The sequence below is a fragment of the Cornus florida genome, unplaced genomic scaffold, assembly GCF_030987335.1.
Source record: "Cornus florida cultivar Cherokee Brave unplaced genomic scaffold, ASM3098733v1 CherokeeBrave_3.0.0_Hap2_Chr01, whole genome shotgun sequence".
Classification (NCBI taxonomy): domain Eukaryota; kingdom Viridiplantae; phylum Streptophyta; class Magnoliopsida; order Cornales; family Cornaceae; genus Cornus; species Cornus florida.
The window spans coordinates 2,083,840-2,102,470 of record NW_026775571.1 but is presented as its reverse complement, the minus strand read 5'-3'; the positions used below and the strand labels follow the sequence as shown (position 1 = coordinate 2,102,470).

At 38.2% G+C, this 18,631-nt stretch overlaps 2 protein-coding genes and 1 pseudogene across 2 annotated transcripts in view; 1 reads left to right on the top strand and 2 right to left on the bottom strand.

Annotated features, from left to right (window-relative positions):
- The window catches only part of LOC132279640 (asparagine synthetase [glutamine-hydrolyzing] 2-like), an 84,462-nt gene extending 73,972 nt beyond the window's left edge, over positions 1–10,490 (bottom strand). Inside the window, exons 1-4 of the mRNA XM_059781698.1 lie at positions 10,310–10,490; positions 9,337–9,475; positions 1,803–1,898; positions 1,323–1,464 (exon numbers count right to left, since the gene is read on the bottom strand). Coding sequence (XP_059637681.1) covers positions 1,323–1,464; positions 1,803–1,898; positions 9,337–9,475; positions 10,310–10,389 — 457 coding nt within the window. The 5' untranslated portion in view covers positions 10,390–10,490. The remainder of the gene's footprint in view (positions 1–1,322; positions 1,465–1,802; positions 1,899–9,336; positions 9,476–10,309) is intronic.
- A 1,654-nt stretch (positions 10,491–12,144) lies between these two features.
- On the bottom strand, positions 12,145–13,583 carry LOC132279470 (late embryogenesis abundant protein 29-like). The gene is made up of 2 exons (XM_059781489.1): positions 13,107–13,583; positions 12,145–12,908 (listed from the first exon to the last, which is right to left on the bottom strand). Exons 1-2 carry the CDS (start codon positions 13,369–13,371, stop codon positions 12,316–12,318), a joined length of 858 nt encoding a protein of 285 aa, XP_059637472.1. The 5' UTR covers positions 13,372–13,583; the 3' UTR covers positions 12,145–12,315.
- A 4,746-nt stretch (positions 13,584–18,329) lies between these two features.
- On the top strand, positions 18,330–18,428 carry LOC132282673 (small nucleolar RNA R71; annotated as a pseudogene).
- The last annotated feature ends 203 nt before the right edge of the window (positions 18,429–18,631 follow it).

Sequence of the window (18,631 nt, the reverse complement as noted above, 5' to 3'; positions counted from 1 at the left end):
ATGTTGTATAGACAGGCGTTGGATGTTGGAGGCCCTGATTCCCTTATTTGGGTGCCCTCTCCTTAGGGGAGATTTGATGTCCAATCCATTTTCTACTGCTTCGCAAGGCTGATCTTCCTAGGAAGACGGTTTAGCACTCAAAGGCTCCCCTCAGGGTGGTCTTTTTTGTTTGGACAGTAGCTTGGGGCAAGATTCTGACGCTTGATAACCTTAGAAGGAGAAGACAGGTTATGGTCAATTGGTGTTGCATGTGTAAAAGGGATGGAGAGTCGATGAATCATCTTCTTTTGCATTGCCCTGCCTCATGATTGTTGGATCCTGATTTTTGGCTTGTTTGGCATGCAATGGGTCATGCCCAGTCATCGAGAGGTTTGATTGACTCTTGGAGACGGTGTGGTGTGGATTCCCACGCTCGTCATTTTTGGAGGGTGGCACCCCTCTGCATTTGGTGGGGCATTTGGAAGGAGCGAAATAGTAGATCTTTTGATGGGGAGGAATCTCCCATAGGAATTTTACAATTTCGCACTATTAGTTTTCTTTTTTGTTGGGGGATGGGGATCAATTGTATATCTATAAAGGAGATTGTTGATTTTTTGGGCTCCTTCGGTACCTTAGGATCCCTCTTTTTTCTTTTTCTGGCTTTGGCCTCTATGTATTATTGGGATGCATATCATGCGTTCCCTTTTTGAACTCTTTCTAATACATCTTTACTTATCAAAAAAAATAAAAATCATTGAAGAACTTGAATAAATGTCATGGTAGAGTCCCAAAATCAAACCCAAGTAATGCTCCGAAAATGCCCCACGCTAGATTTATAAGACACTAAAATACGTTACTGTCAGAAGAAACTCAAGCTCAATTTGACGACATGCAAGATCGCTATTACATAAAATTGGTTCAGCAACATACAATAGCAGATAGACAACTCCAAGGACACAATAATAGTTTGTAATGGCCTAAGCTTTGCCGTAGCAGAAAGACAAGTGAAACTCCTAACTTTATTTTGACAAGTATAAGTGACACTCCTTACTGATGACTTAATCTGCAGAATACATGAATAAGTCCAAAATGTGAATAACCCTATTGAGTTGGATAACAGAAAGGAACTATGATTTATGATAGAGACAACATGGTAATCATATGGTATTTGAACAGACATAAATTTTACAATCTTAGTCCTGCCTAACAGAAGTTGCATCTCAAAGGAATGATTGCTCCAGAGTATAGTAGAGATCACCAAGTAGTGCATCAATTTTTATTTCTTTAAAGAATAACACAGGGTGCTAAACTTCAAAACACATTTGAAGATCAAACTTACATACCATCAAGACCCCATCCCATATAGAGAGGGGTAATACCAATAGCATCTCGAGCAGCAATAAAACTTTTGTCACGGGTGTCAAGAAGGATAAAGGAGAACATTCCATCCAACATGTCCACAAAATCCTCCCCATATTCTTCATACTGGCAAATATAAGTTACCCATTTAGGAAAGGAAAAAGACTGAAAAAAAAATTAAATAATTGAAAAAGAATACAGAGAAGTGATTCAAGTGAAAGAACCATCTGCTACAATTTCTGCCTTTTGCTGTTATCCATTAGTGCTCCTGATCGATAAAATAATATGGAACCCAATATCCTATCCTCCAATCATGTATTTATAAAACAAATGAACTTCTATCCGAGTAAGCCATCAAGTACTTTCAAGATGGGCAATATTTTATCGAATCCAATAACCTATCTTCCAATCATATGTTTAGAAATCAAATGAATCTCTATCCTGGTAAAACATCAAGTACTTACAAGATGGGCAATCACTTCACAATCACTTCCAGTTCGAAACTGATGAGACGTCAGCTTTTCTCTTAGTTGTTTATGGTTGTATATCTCCCCATTGACCTAAAGCAGAAGCAATGTTACTCATACTTTATGTTAAGTTCATGCAGATACAAAAGAAATACACAAGTGGCTACATATACAAGATTTCAAACAATGTATGATGCATTTCTGTTTCAAAAAATGTATGACGCATTAACAGCCATTGAGCAGTCTGATAAATATTCATATTATATATATATATATATATATATATATATAGAGAGAGAGAGAGAGAGAGAGAGAGAGAGAGAGATGGCCAAATCTGCAAACCCTCAAATAAAATCCCAACAATGTTAATTACCCAAAAAAGTAGAAAATAAAAACAGCATAATTAAATGCCAACTGCAAACTTTTGTAAAACATGGATAAATTAAAAATAAAATAATACAACGTGCATGCAGAAATTGTCGACATCTTGTAATAAGCAATGGGAATAAAAAAATATTATATTATGCCTAAAAGCAAGTCTCTAGAACCATCAAACAGAGAATATAAGAGGAAAAGAGGAAAGAACAAAGCAAAGAAAGATGAAGGAAAATGAAGATTTAGATGAAGTGCCAATCCCACCCAAAGGAGTCTGAGGTGCTTCTTCAGAGAAATAAAGAGATAGATGAACTATAGCTAGGGTATGAACAGAAGTGCATCTTATATGAGATATTTCCAAACTCTGAAAATTGCTTATTACACAGAGTTCATCGAATGTGCTTAGTCCAAAGCAACTAAAAGTGTGGAGTCCAAAAAAAACCATCCACACAATTTCCTATATGAAAAATAAATAAATAAATTGTTAGAATGTTTATGTATATATATATTTATGTTGGGTCATTATGTAATTACCCATAGTTGTTAGGATCATTGTGTAATTAGGTAACCTTGTATAATTAGGGTTGTTTGTTTTCCTTTATATAAGCCACTGTAGGCTTAAGGGTTAGGGTGTGAAATATATACAAGAGACATACAGAATCTCTCTCTCTCTCTCTCATATGAATTAGAACATGGTACCAAAGCTATATGAATTCATGGGTGTGGGAAACGACAATTGTGTTGTCCTTGTATGAGATTGGAATCGCGATCGGAATCGCGAGTGTGTTGTTGGTGTCTTCGCCGGAAGTTCTGTTCACCGGCAGGTTGAGAGCATCATTCGTCATCGTCGTCGTCAGATCTAAAGCCCCGTTGGCCGCTCGTGTTGTTGCCGCTTCGGTTGTCAGCAAGCTCGCCGACATCCACCACCGTTATTTGCAAAGGTGAGGCTTCATCGCTTCGTCTTTTCTCTTGGTCGGAAGTTGCAGAGGTTCTGATTCGGTGTGGTGTCGCTGATTTTTGCTTCCACCGTTGCATGCTTGCTGGCGTCTGTCAGTGGGTGAAGAAGAACAACCGTGTTTGGCTATGCAGATATGCTAAAAGCGGGATAGCAGAGACCTGGTTTTGATCCGGCCCAATTACCCAGATCCGGCCCGACCGCCGATTCTGCAATTTTTTCCCAGGTTCGTTTTTTTTTGTTATCTTCTCCATGGCTGCCAGTTCAGACATGTTATCTTCTACCTCCTTCAATCCTCCCATGACTTCAGTCAAGCTTAATAGCAAAAATGACATTTTATGGGCCAAGTCAGTAGCCATTTTCCTAAAAGCCAAAGGCTTTGGCACTCAATTGGTTAAGGATAAACCCAAAGACAGTGATGCCAATTTCAGTTCATGGGAACAAAGGGATGCTCAGATCATCTCCTTAATGCTGAATTGTATTGAACCTCATATTAGCTCCAACTTGTTATATCTGGACACTGCCAAGGAGATATGGACCCGACTTCAACAGTTATATTTAGGTACTGGTAATATAACCAGAATTTATGAGGTGTGTAGACAATTTTTTGACCTCCAGCAAGAGACTCACAGTTTAGAAGAATACCTCTCACAGGCAATGGGACTTAGTGAAGAAATGAACTTGTATCAACCCATCACCTCTGATGTGAGAAGCATGCAACAACAACGTGAGGATTTTAATGTTGTTCGGGTTCTCACAGGATTGTCACAAGAGTATGAACTTGTTTGTGCACAGATTTTTGGTAGCCCTGCACTTCCCTCTCTTCCTGATATGCTATCCAGACTCCAGCGTGCTACTTCATCTAGTGGCGTTTCCGGGGGTGCTTCAAGCGGTGTCACTGCTCCTCCTAGCAGTGAACACTCTGCCTTAGTTGTGAACCAGGGTGGTTCTCAGTCTTCTCGTGGCGATGGTGGTCATTTTACTCGTGATCGTGGCCGTGGTCGTGGTCGTGGTCGTGGTCGTGGCAGAGGCAGAGAATCAAAACTTTGCACTCACTGCGGTCTTACTAATTACACTGTCAATTACTGTTGGGATCTTCATGGGAAACCACCACCTTCTTCCTATGCACATCAAGTGACTTCCAATGATGGGGATTCTTCTTTCTCTGCCACACCCACTGCTCCACATGTGGTTGTTGAGACTGTTATGGTCGATGAGTATGCTCAGTTTCTGTCTCAACAATGGCCTTCTACCTCATCTTCCATGGGGTCCCTTGCCCAATCAGGTACTGCTCCTGCATGTCTTTTGTCCTCTAGTCAGAGTCCCTGCATTCTTGACTCTGGCGCATCCGATCACATGACTGGTAGTTCTCATCTCTTATCTGATTTTTAGTCTGTTTCTTCCTCTCAAAGTGTTACTCTTGCTAATGGATCATCAACTAAAGTTTTGGGTTTGGGAACTATTCATCTTACCTCTTCTATGTCCCTCTCCTTTGTGTTATATGTTCCTCAATTCCCTTTTAATTTGTTGTCCATTAGTAAGCTTACTAAATCTCTTAACTGTTCCGTTACTTTTTATCCCTCATGTTGTCTTTTTCAGGATCTCAAGACAAAGAAGAGGATTGGTACGGGACATGAAGTAGGTGGCTTGTATTACTTCGATCTTGCACCATCTCCCACGGCTCTTCAATCATCTTTGTCTTCTTTCCAGTGGCACTGTCGTCTCGGCCACCCATCATTATCAGTTTTGCAGCATCAAGTCCCCGGTCTTAGTCGTATTGAGTCCATGTCTTGTGAAACATGTCAGCTTAGTAAGCACTATCGTGTATCTTTCAAACCGAGACATAATAATCGTGTTGCTAGTCCTTTTCAGTTAGTTCATTCAGATGTATGGGGACCAATAAAACATATTTCTATTAATGGATTTCGTTATTTTGTGACTTTTGTGGATGATCATTCTCGGATGACTTGGTTGTTTTTAATGAAAAATCGTTCTAAGTTGTTCTCTATTTTCCAAATATTTCGCAAAGACATAAAAACTCAATTTGGGTGTTCCATAAAAGTTTTACGTTCTGACAATGCCAAAGAATATTTCTCGGATCCTTTTGAGACTTATTTTCATGCTAAAGGCATCATTCATCAATCATCTTGTACTTATACTCCACAACAAAACGGAGTAGCTGAACTTAAAAATTGTCATCTCCTAGAAGTCTGTCGTGCCCTTTTATTTCATATGTATGTTCCCAAATGATTTTGGAGTGATGTTGTTCTTACAACGTGTCATTTTATTAATCGGATGCCCTCGTCAGTGTTAAACGGTAAATCTCCTCATTCTGTTCTATTTTCCAACTCAGCTTCGTTTAATCTTACTCCGCGGGTCTTTGGATGTGTGTGTTACGTCCATAACCTTGGATCCAGTCTTGATAAACTCGACCCTCGTGCCACTAAGTGTGTTTTTCTTGGGTATTCTTGCACTCAAAAGGGCTATCGTTGTTACAATCCTCATTTTCAACGTATTTCACTAGTGCTGATGTCACATTTTCTGAGTCTCCCCCTTATTTTTCTGATTCTACTACTCTTCCCGATATCACTTTTGAGCCACCTATGCCAATGGTTCCCTCTCCGTTTCCTGCTTCCGCACCTCCTCGCTCTGTTGTCCCATTGCAGGTTTATATTCAACGACCTCAACCGCCTACTTTGCTCCCTCCATCTCCTTCAGAGTCTTCGGATTCAACGCTTTTAACTGATGATTTGCCTATTGCTCTCCGTAAAGGTATTCGGTCGTGTGTTACTGCACATCCCATTTCTAACTTTGTCTCCTACCGTCATATTTCATCCTCTTTATCTTGTTTTTTATCCAGAGTGTCTGCTACTTTTGTTCCCAAGACTTTGTAGGATGCTCTCTCTGATTCGGGTTGGCGACAAGCCATGGTAGATGAAATGGATGCCCTTCACCGTAATCGAACATAGGATCTTGTTCCCTTCCCTCCGGGCTCCAAAACGGTTGGTTGTAAGTGGGTCTATACAGTTGAATACCTTCACGATGGGTCTATTGAGCAGTTGAAGGCTCGTCTAGTGGCAAAGGGATACACTCAGACTTATGGTATTGATTATGACGAGACTTTTTCCCCTGTTGCTAAGATTTCTTCTATTCAGGTACTTATTTCCATTGCTGCCAATTGTAACTGGCCGTTGTTTCAATTAGATGTCAAAAATGTCTTCTTACATGGTGACTTGCTTGAAGAAGTTTATATGGAGCAACCACCTGGGTTTGTCGCCTTTAAAAGGCCCTGTATGGATTGAAACAATCTCCACGGGCTTGGTTTGGAAAATTCTTTGAGGCGACATTAGAATTTGGCCTTAACAAATGCCAGACCGATCATTCAGTATTTCACCTGCGCACTAAAGCTGGCTTCATTTTTCTTGTGGTATATGTAGATGATATTGTGATCACAGGTGATGATTCTGAAGGCATTGCTAAGTTGAAATTATTTCTGCAAAATCGATTCCACACTAAAGACTTGGGTAAACTTAGGTACTTCTTGGGTATTGAAGTTGCTAGATCCAAGAAGGGTATAAGTTTATCTCAACGCAAATATGTGTTGGACTTGCTAGAAGACACGGGTATGTTAGGTGGTCGTCCAGTTGATGCTCCTATGGATTCCAATACAAATCTTGTGTCTGATGAGGGTGATCTATTTAATGACCCGGGCAGATTTCGTCGCCTTGTTGAGAAATTAAATTATCTCACTATAACTCGACCTGATATTTCATATGCAGTTAGTGTTGTAAGTCAGTTCATAAGAGCTCCTAGAATGCCACATTGGATTGCTATTCTTTGGATTATCCGATATCCCAAGCAAGCTCCAGGTTTTGGGTTACTATATAAATCAAATGGTCATCTCAGGGTGGAAGGTTTTACAGATGCTGACTGGGCTGGTTCTCCTTCAGATAGGAGATCTACTACAGGCTACTGCACATTTGTAGGAGGAAATCTTGTTACATGGAAAAGAAAAAAGCAAACGGTGGTAGCTCAATCTAGTACTGAAGCTGAGTACAGGGCAATGGCCATACCATTAGTGAGTTGACATGGATACAACATTTTCTAAAAGAACTTGGGTTAACAGTTGAAGCTCCTACTCCATTGTTCTGTGATAATCAAGCAGCTGTTCACATTGCATCGAATCTTGTGTTTCATAAGAGGACCAAACATATTGATTGATTGTCACTTCATTCGGGAAAGAATATTATGTGGGAGCATTTCTACTCCATTTGTGAAGTCTGAAGATCAACTAGCTGATATGTTTACCAAAGCATTGGGTCATAACCGGTTAAGGACTATCTGTTCCAAGCTAGGATTATTTGATATATATTCTCCAGCTTGAGGGGGAGTGTTAGAATGTTTATGTATATATATATTTATGTTAGGTCATTATGTAATTACTCATAGTTGTTAGGATCATTGTGTAATTAGGAAACCTTATATAATTAGGGTTGTTTGTTTTCCTTTATATAAGCCACCATAGGCTTAAGGGTTAGGGTGTGAAATATATACAAGAGACATACAGAATCTCTCTCTCTCTCTCTCTCTCTCTCTCTCTCTTATGAATTAGAACATAAATAAATAAATAAGAGGCTAAATTTCATCTGCCTTCCAAAAAAGCGGGCCAAATCTAAAGATTAAGCCATGTAATCATCCGCAGCAATACAAACGGTAATACCCATAAGCTTTATCCAAATAAATTTAATGAAGATAAAGTTTAACAAATATTTGATCTAGTAGAAATACAATATAGAAGAAAGAGGAGAAATTTGTAAAAAGTTTGAATGAGATGTATAATATGTAAAGGCTTGAATGAGATTAAATCACTCATTCACAACCCTAGTATTTATAGATAAAAAGAGCACATGCTCATATTACAAGAAAGGAAATTAAATCAAATCACAGCATATTCTATGGCATATTATATAGCATATTCTATAGCATAATCATATCTCTGCTAATACGGTAAGTCATTCCATAAATCGTGGCTATCATAACTGCTAACATTCCCCCTCAAGTTGGTGCGTGGATATTTGAAACGCCCAACTTGGACAATGCATTCTTAAACATAATTTAGCTGACACCCTTCTTCAGAAGCTACAATTTGCAGAGTGCAAATCTGACTAGCTATGATTTTCTCTCAAATGAAGTGTCAATCAACAAATACTTATCAAAAAAAAAAAGTGTCAATCAACAAATCAAAAATGTCTCCTCAGGCCATAAACAATTAACAATGTCTCCTCGGACCATAAACAACCAATCATGTCTCCTCAGACCGTAAACAACCAACAATGTCTCCTCAAAGCATAAACAACCGACAATGTCTCCTCAAACCGTTTCCCTTCATATGTTTAAAACATGTAGATGGAAGAATCAACAATGTCTCCTCAGACCATAAAAAGAAACAACAATGTCTCTTCAGACCATAAAAAGAAACAACTATGTCTCCTCAGAACATTTCTGAATGGGTGGTGCGAATCTCGCAACGCCCTCATTGAGGTTAGACCACCTTACCTACTCGACACCTCCCGGATGAACGATGTCACATTAGACCATTCCCGAATGGGTGGTGCCGAACTCGCAATGCCTTCATTGCAGTCGTATCACCTTGGCTCTAATACCAAAAAGAAATACAATATAGAAGAAAGAGAAGAAAAATTTGTAAAAGGTTTGAATGAGATGCATAATATGTAAAGACTTGAATGAGATTAAATCACTCATTCACAACTATAGTATTTATAGATAAAAAGAGCACATTCTGATATTACAAGAAAGGAAATTAAATCAAATCTAAATCAAATCACAGCATATTATATGACATATTATATAGCATATTCTACGGCATATTCTATAGCATAATCATATCTCTGCTAATACGGTAAGTCATTCCATAATCGTGGCTATCATATTTGCTAACAGATCTACTATTGTGCAATTGTTTTCTAAAATAGTTTTGAATCAAACAAGAACTCAAGAAAGTCAACCCTATTAATTACAAAAGTGAGTCAGAAAAGACAAAGAATATACCCGTAATATGAATCGCATCTCTATGTGTATGAAAATTTATTATATAACAGTATGCAAGTATGTAACAGTATACATACATTTTCGACAAACCCAAGAAAGGTAATTCAATTTATTAATGAAAATCTAATTTACCGTGACAACAACCGTCTTGTCTTCATTATAAAGTGGCTGATCCCCAGAAGTAGGATCTACAATAGCCAATCGTTGATGAGCAAGGTAACAGTCCTGGTGGCAATGCAAGCCACTCCAATCAGGGCCTCTATGACGCAACCTATACTTCCCAATCAATGAAAACAAAATTAAGGCAGTTGGATTTAGATTCTATCACGGGAAGATTAAAATTAAGCCATTAAAGTTGGAAGATGTGGTCCTTATGATAACTTAGATCCAGAAACTAGAAGTTCCCAATGTAGGAAACTTGCAATTGTAGATGAAACAATTGCGTGGGACAGAACTCTGCAACCATGTTCATAACAAATAACATTTTCTGCTAATAGTAACTTCCCCAAATTAATGAGAACCATAGACAAATCCAGCAAAAGCATGTTGCAAATCCACATAATCTAGAAATAAATCAAGACCACTCCTCTAACTTGTGCATCCAAATGCTCAAAGCATGAAGAACTAACCCTATTCCTATAGAACATCCAAACACCCCAGAACAATGTACACGTTTTTTTCCCGAAAATCCATCACAGCTTATCTTGACACAGTTGGCTGACTAATATTCAGTTTCTTCTTTCCCAATATATCACTGCTAATCGTGTCAGTATCTTCTATAATTTTACCAATAACTTAATTGCTTTTACAATTACCAAGCTAAATTACAGTTGATTCATGAGGTAATACAATCATCACTGTCACTTTTTTATTATTAAAATCTCGCAATTTTAGGAAAAAATAAAATTTATTGAAGTGAAGAACAGAAGTTTAAACATTCACAGTAAGAGATCAACAAAAATTGAATTGAAATCGAGAAATGAAAACATGTGCATGCATGGTATATGCACAAACATATATCACTTGAGCATTACGAGGCTGGAAAGCGTAATTGGATCATTTCCATTATAAAATGATCAATTTTCAGAAAACAAGAATGCAATACCTACGAGAGAGCTCGATGATTCTGGACCTTTTGGCCTGCGAGTTGTCCACACAACCAAAAACTGCGAGTATTCCGCACATGGCGTCTCTCTCTCTCTAAAAGTTGCCGCTGAAGAGAGATGATTATTTGAGAAGACAGTGAGAGAATAAAAAGTGAAGGCTGCAGAATCAGTTTTAAAAGATTCCGGTAATACGTTTATTTTAGGGTTTTTAGATTCATGTTGGTGGGCCCTAGAATTGGATTATTTGGTTTTAATATTACAGGCAAACTCTTATATTTTTGTCACATACATTGTATTAAAAAAAAAAAATTAGTAATAATAATAACTTCTCTAAATATCAACGAAACTTCTAGTCAAATGCGAAGGCTAATCAGACGCTTGAGTGGGTGTCTCTTGCATTCCATAGCATATGCTCTGTGAGTCCTGCTTATCGCCTCTAATTTTTAATTTAATGACAACTTTTGAATACTGTATAACCGGAAAAAAAAAAAAAAAAAGGTGATGTATCTTTAGAAAAGTATTGTAATCTTCAGCCGCGACTCAATACTCAATGGGGAGTAAATCATTTAATTTATACAGAAAGTTGTACTACGTATACATCTTGACTTTTAGCTTAGGGTCCTATTTCGGGCTTGGGCTTCCCCGAAGTCACTTGCACTGTCATATCTTTGGGTTGTTCCAATGAACTCCCTTGTTTTGTTTCCTATGCCCTTTTTGGACTTTGTACTTATATAAGTCCTAATATTTATCTTGATAAATAAAAATTTATTATTTTGTCCGGTTTATATTTTAGTTATGTGTCAAAAATAATAAGGTTTATTTTAAAATATAAAGTAATTAATTATTTAAAAAATTATAGTCTTTGTTTTAATTTTAATATTAATCTAGTATTTTTGTTGACAATTAAAATTTTAATCATTATGTATATCATCAAATCACATTGCATCTATGTAATGACTTTTTTTTTTCCTTACACCTCGTGTAAGGTCTTCTTCTTGAGAGCTATATATAAAATGTCTTTAATCATTAATATACATCTATTACTTTAATATACATCTATTAAAGTTTTAATAGAACTAACGAAAACTAATGATGAATCTAAAAAATGAATCCAAAAAACAAAAACAATGAGACAAATTTACAAAAAAAAATGCAAAGGGTTGAAAAAATATAAAAATATTGTAATTTTTATTCTAAATTTTGTACAAATCAAAATTTTATATTTGGATATCATAAAACTTGATATGAAAACGAAAAAGAAAAAAAAATAATAATAATAATACAAAGCCATATATGAAAAATTAGGAAATAAGAAAATGGACAATGAAAAACTAAAAAAATATAAAAATAAATTATGAAAAATTAAAAAGATTTGACTTATTTTATGAAAACAAAATAATGATCCCTATTTAAATTAAAATTTTAAAATAATTATGTTATATTTTTATCTTAAATCGTCCATAATATTATTTTCTTTTTTATAATATACTACACAATTCCTTAAACTTTCTCGAGGAAAAATATATATATATATATATATATATATATCTATATATATATATATATTTGATTAGATCTAAATAGAGTAACAAATGTATGGATACGCTTTTAAAATACTATAATTTTATATATTTAAGCACGTAACAATTCTATTATTAATAATCGTTGTGATGATTCCAAAAAATATATAAGAAATTCAAAATTGGGAAAAAAAATTTATACATATGAGACACAAAGTCGAGCAGCATTCTCTATGTGGAAGTATTGAAATTAAATATTTAGAACAGAAGCAAAAGCACACCATACAACATCAACCATTTAACAGAAACAGGCCTGAAACTAAAAACATGAACAAAACCATTTATAAACTAGTAGTCGCTCCTCACCCATATATATTACATACACAAAATCATAGATAAAGGGAACAACATCCACGGTCATGATCAGTTAGCAAAAGCAGGCCGGATGACATATATAGATAGATAGATAGATAGATAGATATAGCTCAGAGCTCCTCTCGTCCGGTCATTTCCTTGGTTTTGAGCTTAGCAGCTTCATAGTTGGAACCAATGGTCTCCTTGGCAGCTTCCAGAGTCTCCCCTGCTTTGCTCTTAGCAGCCTTTTTCACTTCTTCTTCCTTCTCATATGCCTTCTCCTTTGCTGATTCGGCCGCCTCATATGCCTTCTCCTTTGCTGATTCGGCCGCCTCATATGCCTTCTCCTTCGCTGATTCGGCCGCCTCATATGCCTTCTCCTTCGCTTCTCTTGCCTTCTCTTTAGCTGATTCGGCCGTCTTATATGTCTTTTCTTTGGCTTCTCTTGCCTTCTGTGCAGCCTTCTCTTTTGCTGATTCGGTTGTTTCGTGTTCTCTTGCCTTCTCGGCCGTCTCTTGTGCTGCCTTGTCCTTGCCTTCTCTCGTCTTCTCGGCCATCTCATCGGCTTCTTCTGCCTTGTGTGAGGCCTTATCCTTTGCCATCTCAGCTGTCCGATCAGCCTCCTCTTTCGCTTTTCTGGCCTTCTCATAGGCTGTCGCCTTTGCTATTTTAGCCTTCTCAGCTGCAGTGTCTCTCACCTCCCCGGCTCTGTCTGTGCCAGCTCCTGCAATTCAACCACCAGCAAAAATTTAATATACATATCAATTGATTAAGGGTATGATACTAAATAGAGAGCCTAATCATTCATGTAGCTGCCGACTCCAAACGGCCAGAAACATGATCTAAGATTAACAAGCAACATCCTAAATTCTCTTCCTCTTTATATATACATATATAAAATATTTATGCAATATGTACTGACCAGAAGTGTCCTTGAACCCGAGCCCTTCGGAGACCTTTTCCTTAGCCCACTCCGTCCATGATTCGGAGCTCTCTTTAGTCTCCTTCTCTGCCTTGTCTCGTGCGTGTTGGCTGGTGTCCTTGGCTTCCTCATTCTTGTCCTTCTCTAAAATACCACCAATTTCATGGCAGCCGACCGCCAGCACGGCCACCATCAGCAACACTAGAATAATAAAAATATTGTTCCCATATCTGGATGAAGGTACTACATGAGTTGGTGAAGCCATTGAAATTGAAAGAGCCAGATAAGAGTATTTAAGTATTTTAGAAGGAAATGAAATCACATGTATGTAGGGAGAGTTAGGTTAACTAGTGATTTAGAAACAGAGTTTGTTTATACAAAATATATGATAGTTGATGATCGAAAAATGAGAGACGAAAATGGAAGTAGAGAGTTGAGTGAAGGTTGTGGCCGGGGTGGGGTTTTAATTAGTGAAGAAGAAGAGGAGGATATATACACAATCAGAGTGCTATGGGACGTGGCCAAAATGAAAGGTAGTACGGTTGAGAGCTCAACAGGTGTCCGTTTCAAAACCCAGGTGTCAACTTTCAACTTTTCCTTCTTCTAATCTATTCGACTGTCGGTTTGCATTCTTCGAGACAAATTATGCTGCATCTGAAAGTACGTGTGAGATATATGCTCTGGCAAGGCTTTGCGTGTCTTTCTGTTTGTTTTTTTTTATTTAAAAAATAAATTTAAAGGTTAAATGTTCTTGAAACGTGTCCTCAGCAGAAGATATTTTTGTGGACTATTGTTAGCTTTAAGAAGATATTAAGGAGATAAAAACAGAATCAAAACTTGCCATCAAATTCTGATTTGTCATTTGGCGGTACTCGTATTCGATAAGAAGAAGTTGATGTGGACAGTGGTGATAAAAAATAAAAATAAAAATAAAAATTACAAGGATTATTATCTTTGGATGAAGGTGGACATATAGGCCATTCACCACTTTATTTCAAGTAATGGAAATCTCCAATTTGAACGCTAGCTAGTCATGGCACTGGTCTACATGGAATTCTTATGATGAAATTTTTGTCCTTACTTAAAATATATATAAATAAAGAGAAATACATTGAAAATAACAATTTAAAAGAATTTTAAATATGTTTGTTATTTGAAATTTGTGAAAATAGAGAAAAATAATTTACGAAATTAAATTATTATTATTATTATTATTATTATTATCACTTCTAATGCTCTAATTTTATAGAGCTTAACGCAACCCCAACGTTTTTGTTTAAATCACTCTTATGAAATTCTGTGCTAAATGTGATTAGTATTTGGATTCGGCCTACTTGGTGTTGGATGAAATGCGCCAAAGGTATGTTTTTTCATGGAATACTATGATTGGAGCGAGCATACATGGCTCGTGGAATAATAGAATCCTCAGATCAATTGTTTGATGGACCACTACCAAGTGCTGCCATGGTCACCAAATCATGACCTATTTAGTCTTCAGAAACTCAGGCACACCCAATTCCTCCTTACAACTTCAGTATTTCTAGGAACAGCAAGACCAACCCATTGAGGCAAGACAATTGCTTTCCTGTTTTAAAGATAGATTCCAGAATTTTAACGGATTCACTCACCCGCGTGGCGTTAGTATCTTAAGTAACCCAAATCAAAGAACTTAAGTGATGCATTGTGAGGTATAAATGAGCAGTTAATTAAGGCTAAATTTGTACTGTTAAAAAACGAGTAAGGTTTATTTGGACATTTTACAACAAATAAGATAGTTTTGATATGTTAAAATTTTAAACTTGGGGGCTAATGACATCCCTAACAGTCAACTAATTGCAGGTGTCCTCAGAGCAAGGTCAACCACATCGTAGGAGTAGTTGAGACCTTTATTTATTTATTTTTTTTTTTTTTTCTCACCAGTTTAATCTCTGAGTAATAAAAAATAAAAATCTGAGAATGTGGAGGGAAAAAACCACACTAATCGTAAAACACCACGTGGTGGCAAAAAGCAGCCCATAACCAAGTTAAAGTAGCTAGAAGCCCACAATCAGATGTAAACCCAACAAAGGAATGCCTACTTAATACAAAGGCTAAATGGACAGCCCAATCTTGACAAGACCCAAATTCCATAACATCCGCAATAATGTTGAATGTACGATCTGTAGGCATAATTACCCACATTTGGGAATAATAGCCAAGAAACGGCTCCATGTAAATTTCTAAGTAAAAACTTATAAATAGAGCCTGAACAAAGGTGAAGAGGCATCGAATTCCCAATATTGTTACTCTCTCAAAGATTTGCTTGTTGCCTTCTTGATTTTTTTTTTGTGTTCTCCATAATTAATCTCTTTAGGTGTTCGGGTGTAAGAAATTGCACCTACACTTTGGTGCCGTCTGTGGAAAATTCGATACAGAAAGTCCGTTCTCTATCCCTTGCGTACAACATCACTCCGGAATGGCAACAGAGCCAGACATTGTTCAACCACAGCAACAGGAGACTATACAGAAGATACGCGAAGAAATGCAAGCGCAACTTGACATCCTTTTGACAAATAATTGAAGCCAGCGCTGAGCAAATCAATATGCTAAGGCAGGCTCAGGAAGCCAGCGTGGCACAAATCAACACTCTGCGCAGGGAAAACGAAAGACTTCGAGGCAATGCTCGGCGGAATGAACAGCCGATCGACCCTCGGCCCGAGCGTCAGAACGAGGATCCCCCCATGGAGCCGGGTAATGATAATCCACCTTACCAACAGAAGGCTCCACGTCAACAACTCAATGGAACACTGGAGGACATCAACGATGCCGCAAGTCAATCCTGCACCTTAGGGAACTTCAATGTTGGGGGACCTCAAGTCACCAAAGCCACTCCATCAGATGACGCGGATTCCGGTAGAAAAGAAGTGTGGACCCCAGCAGCTGATCAACCGTCTTCGGGGAATGACTTTATCACCAGGCTCCGGAAAGAAATGGACGAACGAATTAAAGGGCTGAAAGCCTAAACGCCCGAAGACATGGCAAGAGAATTCATTGCATCAATAGTGAAAACCCCTTTCACATATGAGATAGAATGAGTTGCAAGACCCAAGAAATTCACAATGCCAAAGTTCATCAAATTCAATGGGACTGAAGATCCCCTCTAGCACCTCAACCACTATACTCAGGAAATGACACTAGAGGCTCACAACGATCTATTCATGTGCAAAATATTTTCGTCCAGCCTAACGGGGGTGGCCCTAGAGTGGTTCAAGAATCGCCCGTGTAAGTCAATCCCAAACTTCGAGTCACTATGCGTTTCGTTCTTGGCCCAGTATTATGGAAACAAGAAACATAAAAAAACCATTGCCAGTCTCTTTAAGATTCGGCAGATGAAGGGAGAAGGCCTACAGACCTTCCTCATCTGATTCAACATGGAGTCTTCGGGCATACCAGATTGCAATCAAGACACAGCCATAGAAGCATTCAAGATAGCCATGGTGCAAGGCTCACGTTTCCATTCTTCTCTGGTAAAGAAGACCCCAACTAACATGTTGGAGCTGAATTCGCGGGCACAAAACTACATCAGACTTGAAGAAAATGAAGTAACTAGACAGCAGAGAGTGACACTGATCACAGTAGAGAATCGGCCGAAGGAGCAATCGAGCACCCCGAGGGCCCATCGGGAACTCCCGGCCATTGAGGGACGAGCCCCTGAAAAGAAATCCCGAACGGTCGAAAGAGTCACACCGCTCAAAGTAACACTGGCCAGATTGTACCAAGAGACCAAGGCAAGAAACATCTTCCAGATCCCTCCACCAATCAGACAGCCAATGGAGCAAAGAGACCAAAGTAAACACTGTGCATTCCACAGTGATTTTGGTCACCTAACCAATGATTGCAAGAGCTTGAGAAGACAAGTGGAAGCATTAATAGCCAAGGGCGAGTTAACTGATTACCTGATTACCCCGGGGTAACAAAGACAGCAGGATTGAGTCCGGGCAATTCCAAAAGCCGCGGTAGAGAGCCATCCTGTCCGAGTAATCAACACAATTCATGGTCATCCGAAAGAAAACGAGCAATCGGGAAATTCCTACAGGATCTAGCTCAAACAAGCCCATAAGCTGCGAAGGATTGGGGAAATCAATACCGTTGACTGCGAACCCAATCCAGCACAAGTTTCTTTTCATAAAGGAGATCTCAGAAGGGTGCAACACCCATACGAAGACCCATTAGTAGTTAGTCTACTAGTGGCCAATTGTCTAGTCAGACAAGTACTGATTGACCCCTGCAATAGTGCCAATATCATGACAAAGTGGACGTTCGATCAGTTAAAATTGGCCGCAGACCAGATTCGTCCCACTAGAAGCCCTTTAGTAGGATTCGATGGAAGAAGAGTGGAGCCCCACAGGTGTGATCACACTATTGCATTGAGAGTGCTTGATATTTGCCCTACTTAGGTTTCTAGCTTCGCAATAGATTGAGAGTGAAAATGACGCAATTGAGTTTTAGCCTCTAAAGTGCCCAAAGCATTTAAAACTTTCTCTTCAAAGGCGGGACTTCTAGTATTACCTTGGGAATAAGATTGGTTGGGAAAATGAGAATTAGCAAATTGATTCCCTTGTGATTGATAAGGTCTATAACCTTGGGATCCTTGGTTTTGAAGTGGAGGTGGAATGTACTTCCCTTGAAAACCGCCTTGGGAAGGGTTTGAACCCTCTTCTTGGTTTTTCCAAGAGAAATTCGAATGATTCCTCCAACTTGGATTATAATGAGTACCATAAGGATTGTTCCCTTGGTTCACAAAAGCTGCATTGACTTATTTATTAGGTTCACTTTGCATATGTCCGTGAGGACAATGAGAAGTAGAATGAAGAACACTAGAACAAGTCATACATGTTTCATTTGATGCACGATGAGAATGGTTAGGGAAGGAAGATACTTGGTTCGCCGAGTTTTGGTTAATCAAAAATTGATCAAACCTTTGAGATAAAGACTTCATTTCGGCAGCTATTTCATTTGAATAGTCGACTTTATGTAAGCCAACACTCTTCCTACCTTGTGAATTTCTACCATTCTTGGATGATAGTGTTCTATGCAAAGAATTTTCACTCATAGCTCTCATTGAGATGGCACACGTCATCCTCATGCCTATCAATGTATGAGCCACCCATGGAAGCATCAACCATGCCCTTATAGTTGTCCGATAAGCTCTCAAAGAAGTATTGAACTAATTGCCATTTGGACATGTCATGATGTGGACACTTCCTAAGCAATTCATTGAAACATTCCCATGCCTCATGAAATGTTTCTCCATCCCTATGTGAAAATTCTCGAATTGAGGTTTTCATGGCATTGGTCTTAGAAACTGAATAGTACTTCTTCAAGAATTCTTGTTACATTTCTACCCAAGAAGTGATTGAAAAAGGCCTAAGATTGTTAAACCAATACTTTGCCTTATCTTTTAAGGTGAATGGAAAAAGTTTGAGTCTTAAAACCTCTTCCGGCATATCCGTATATTTTACGGTGGAACATACTTCAAGAAACTC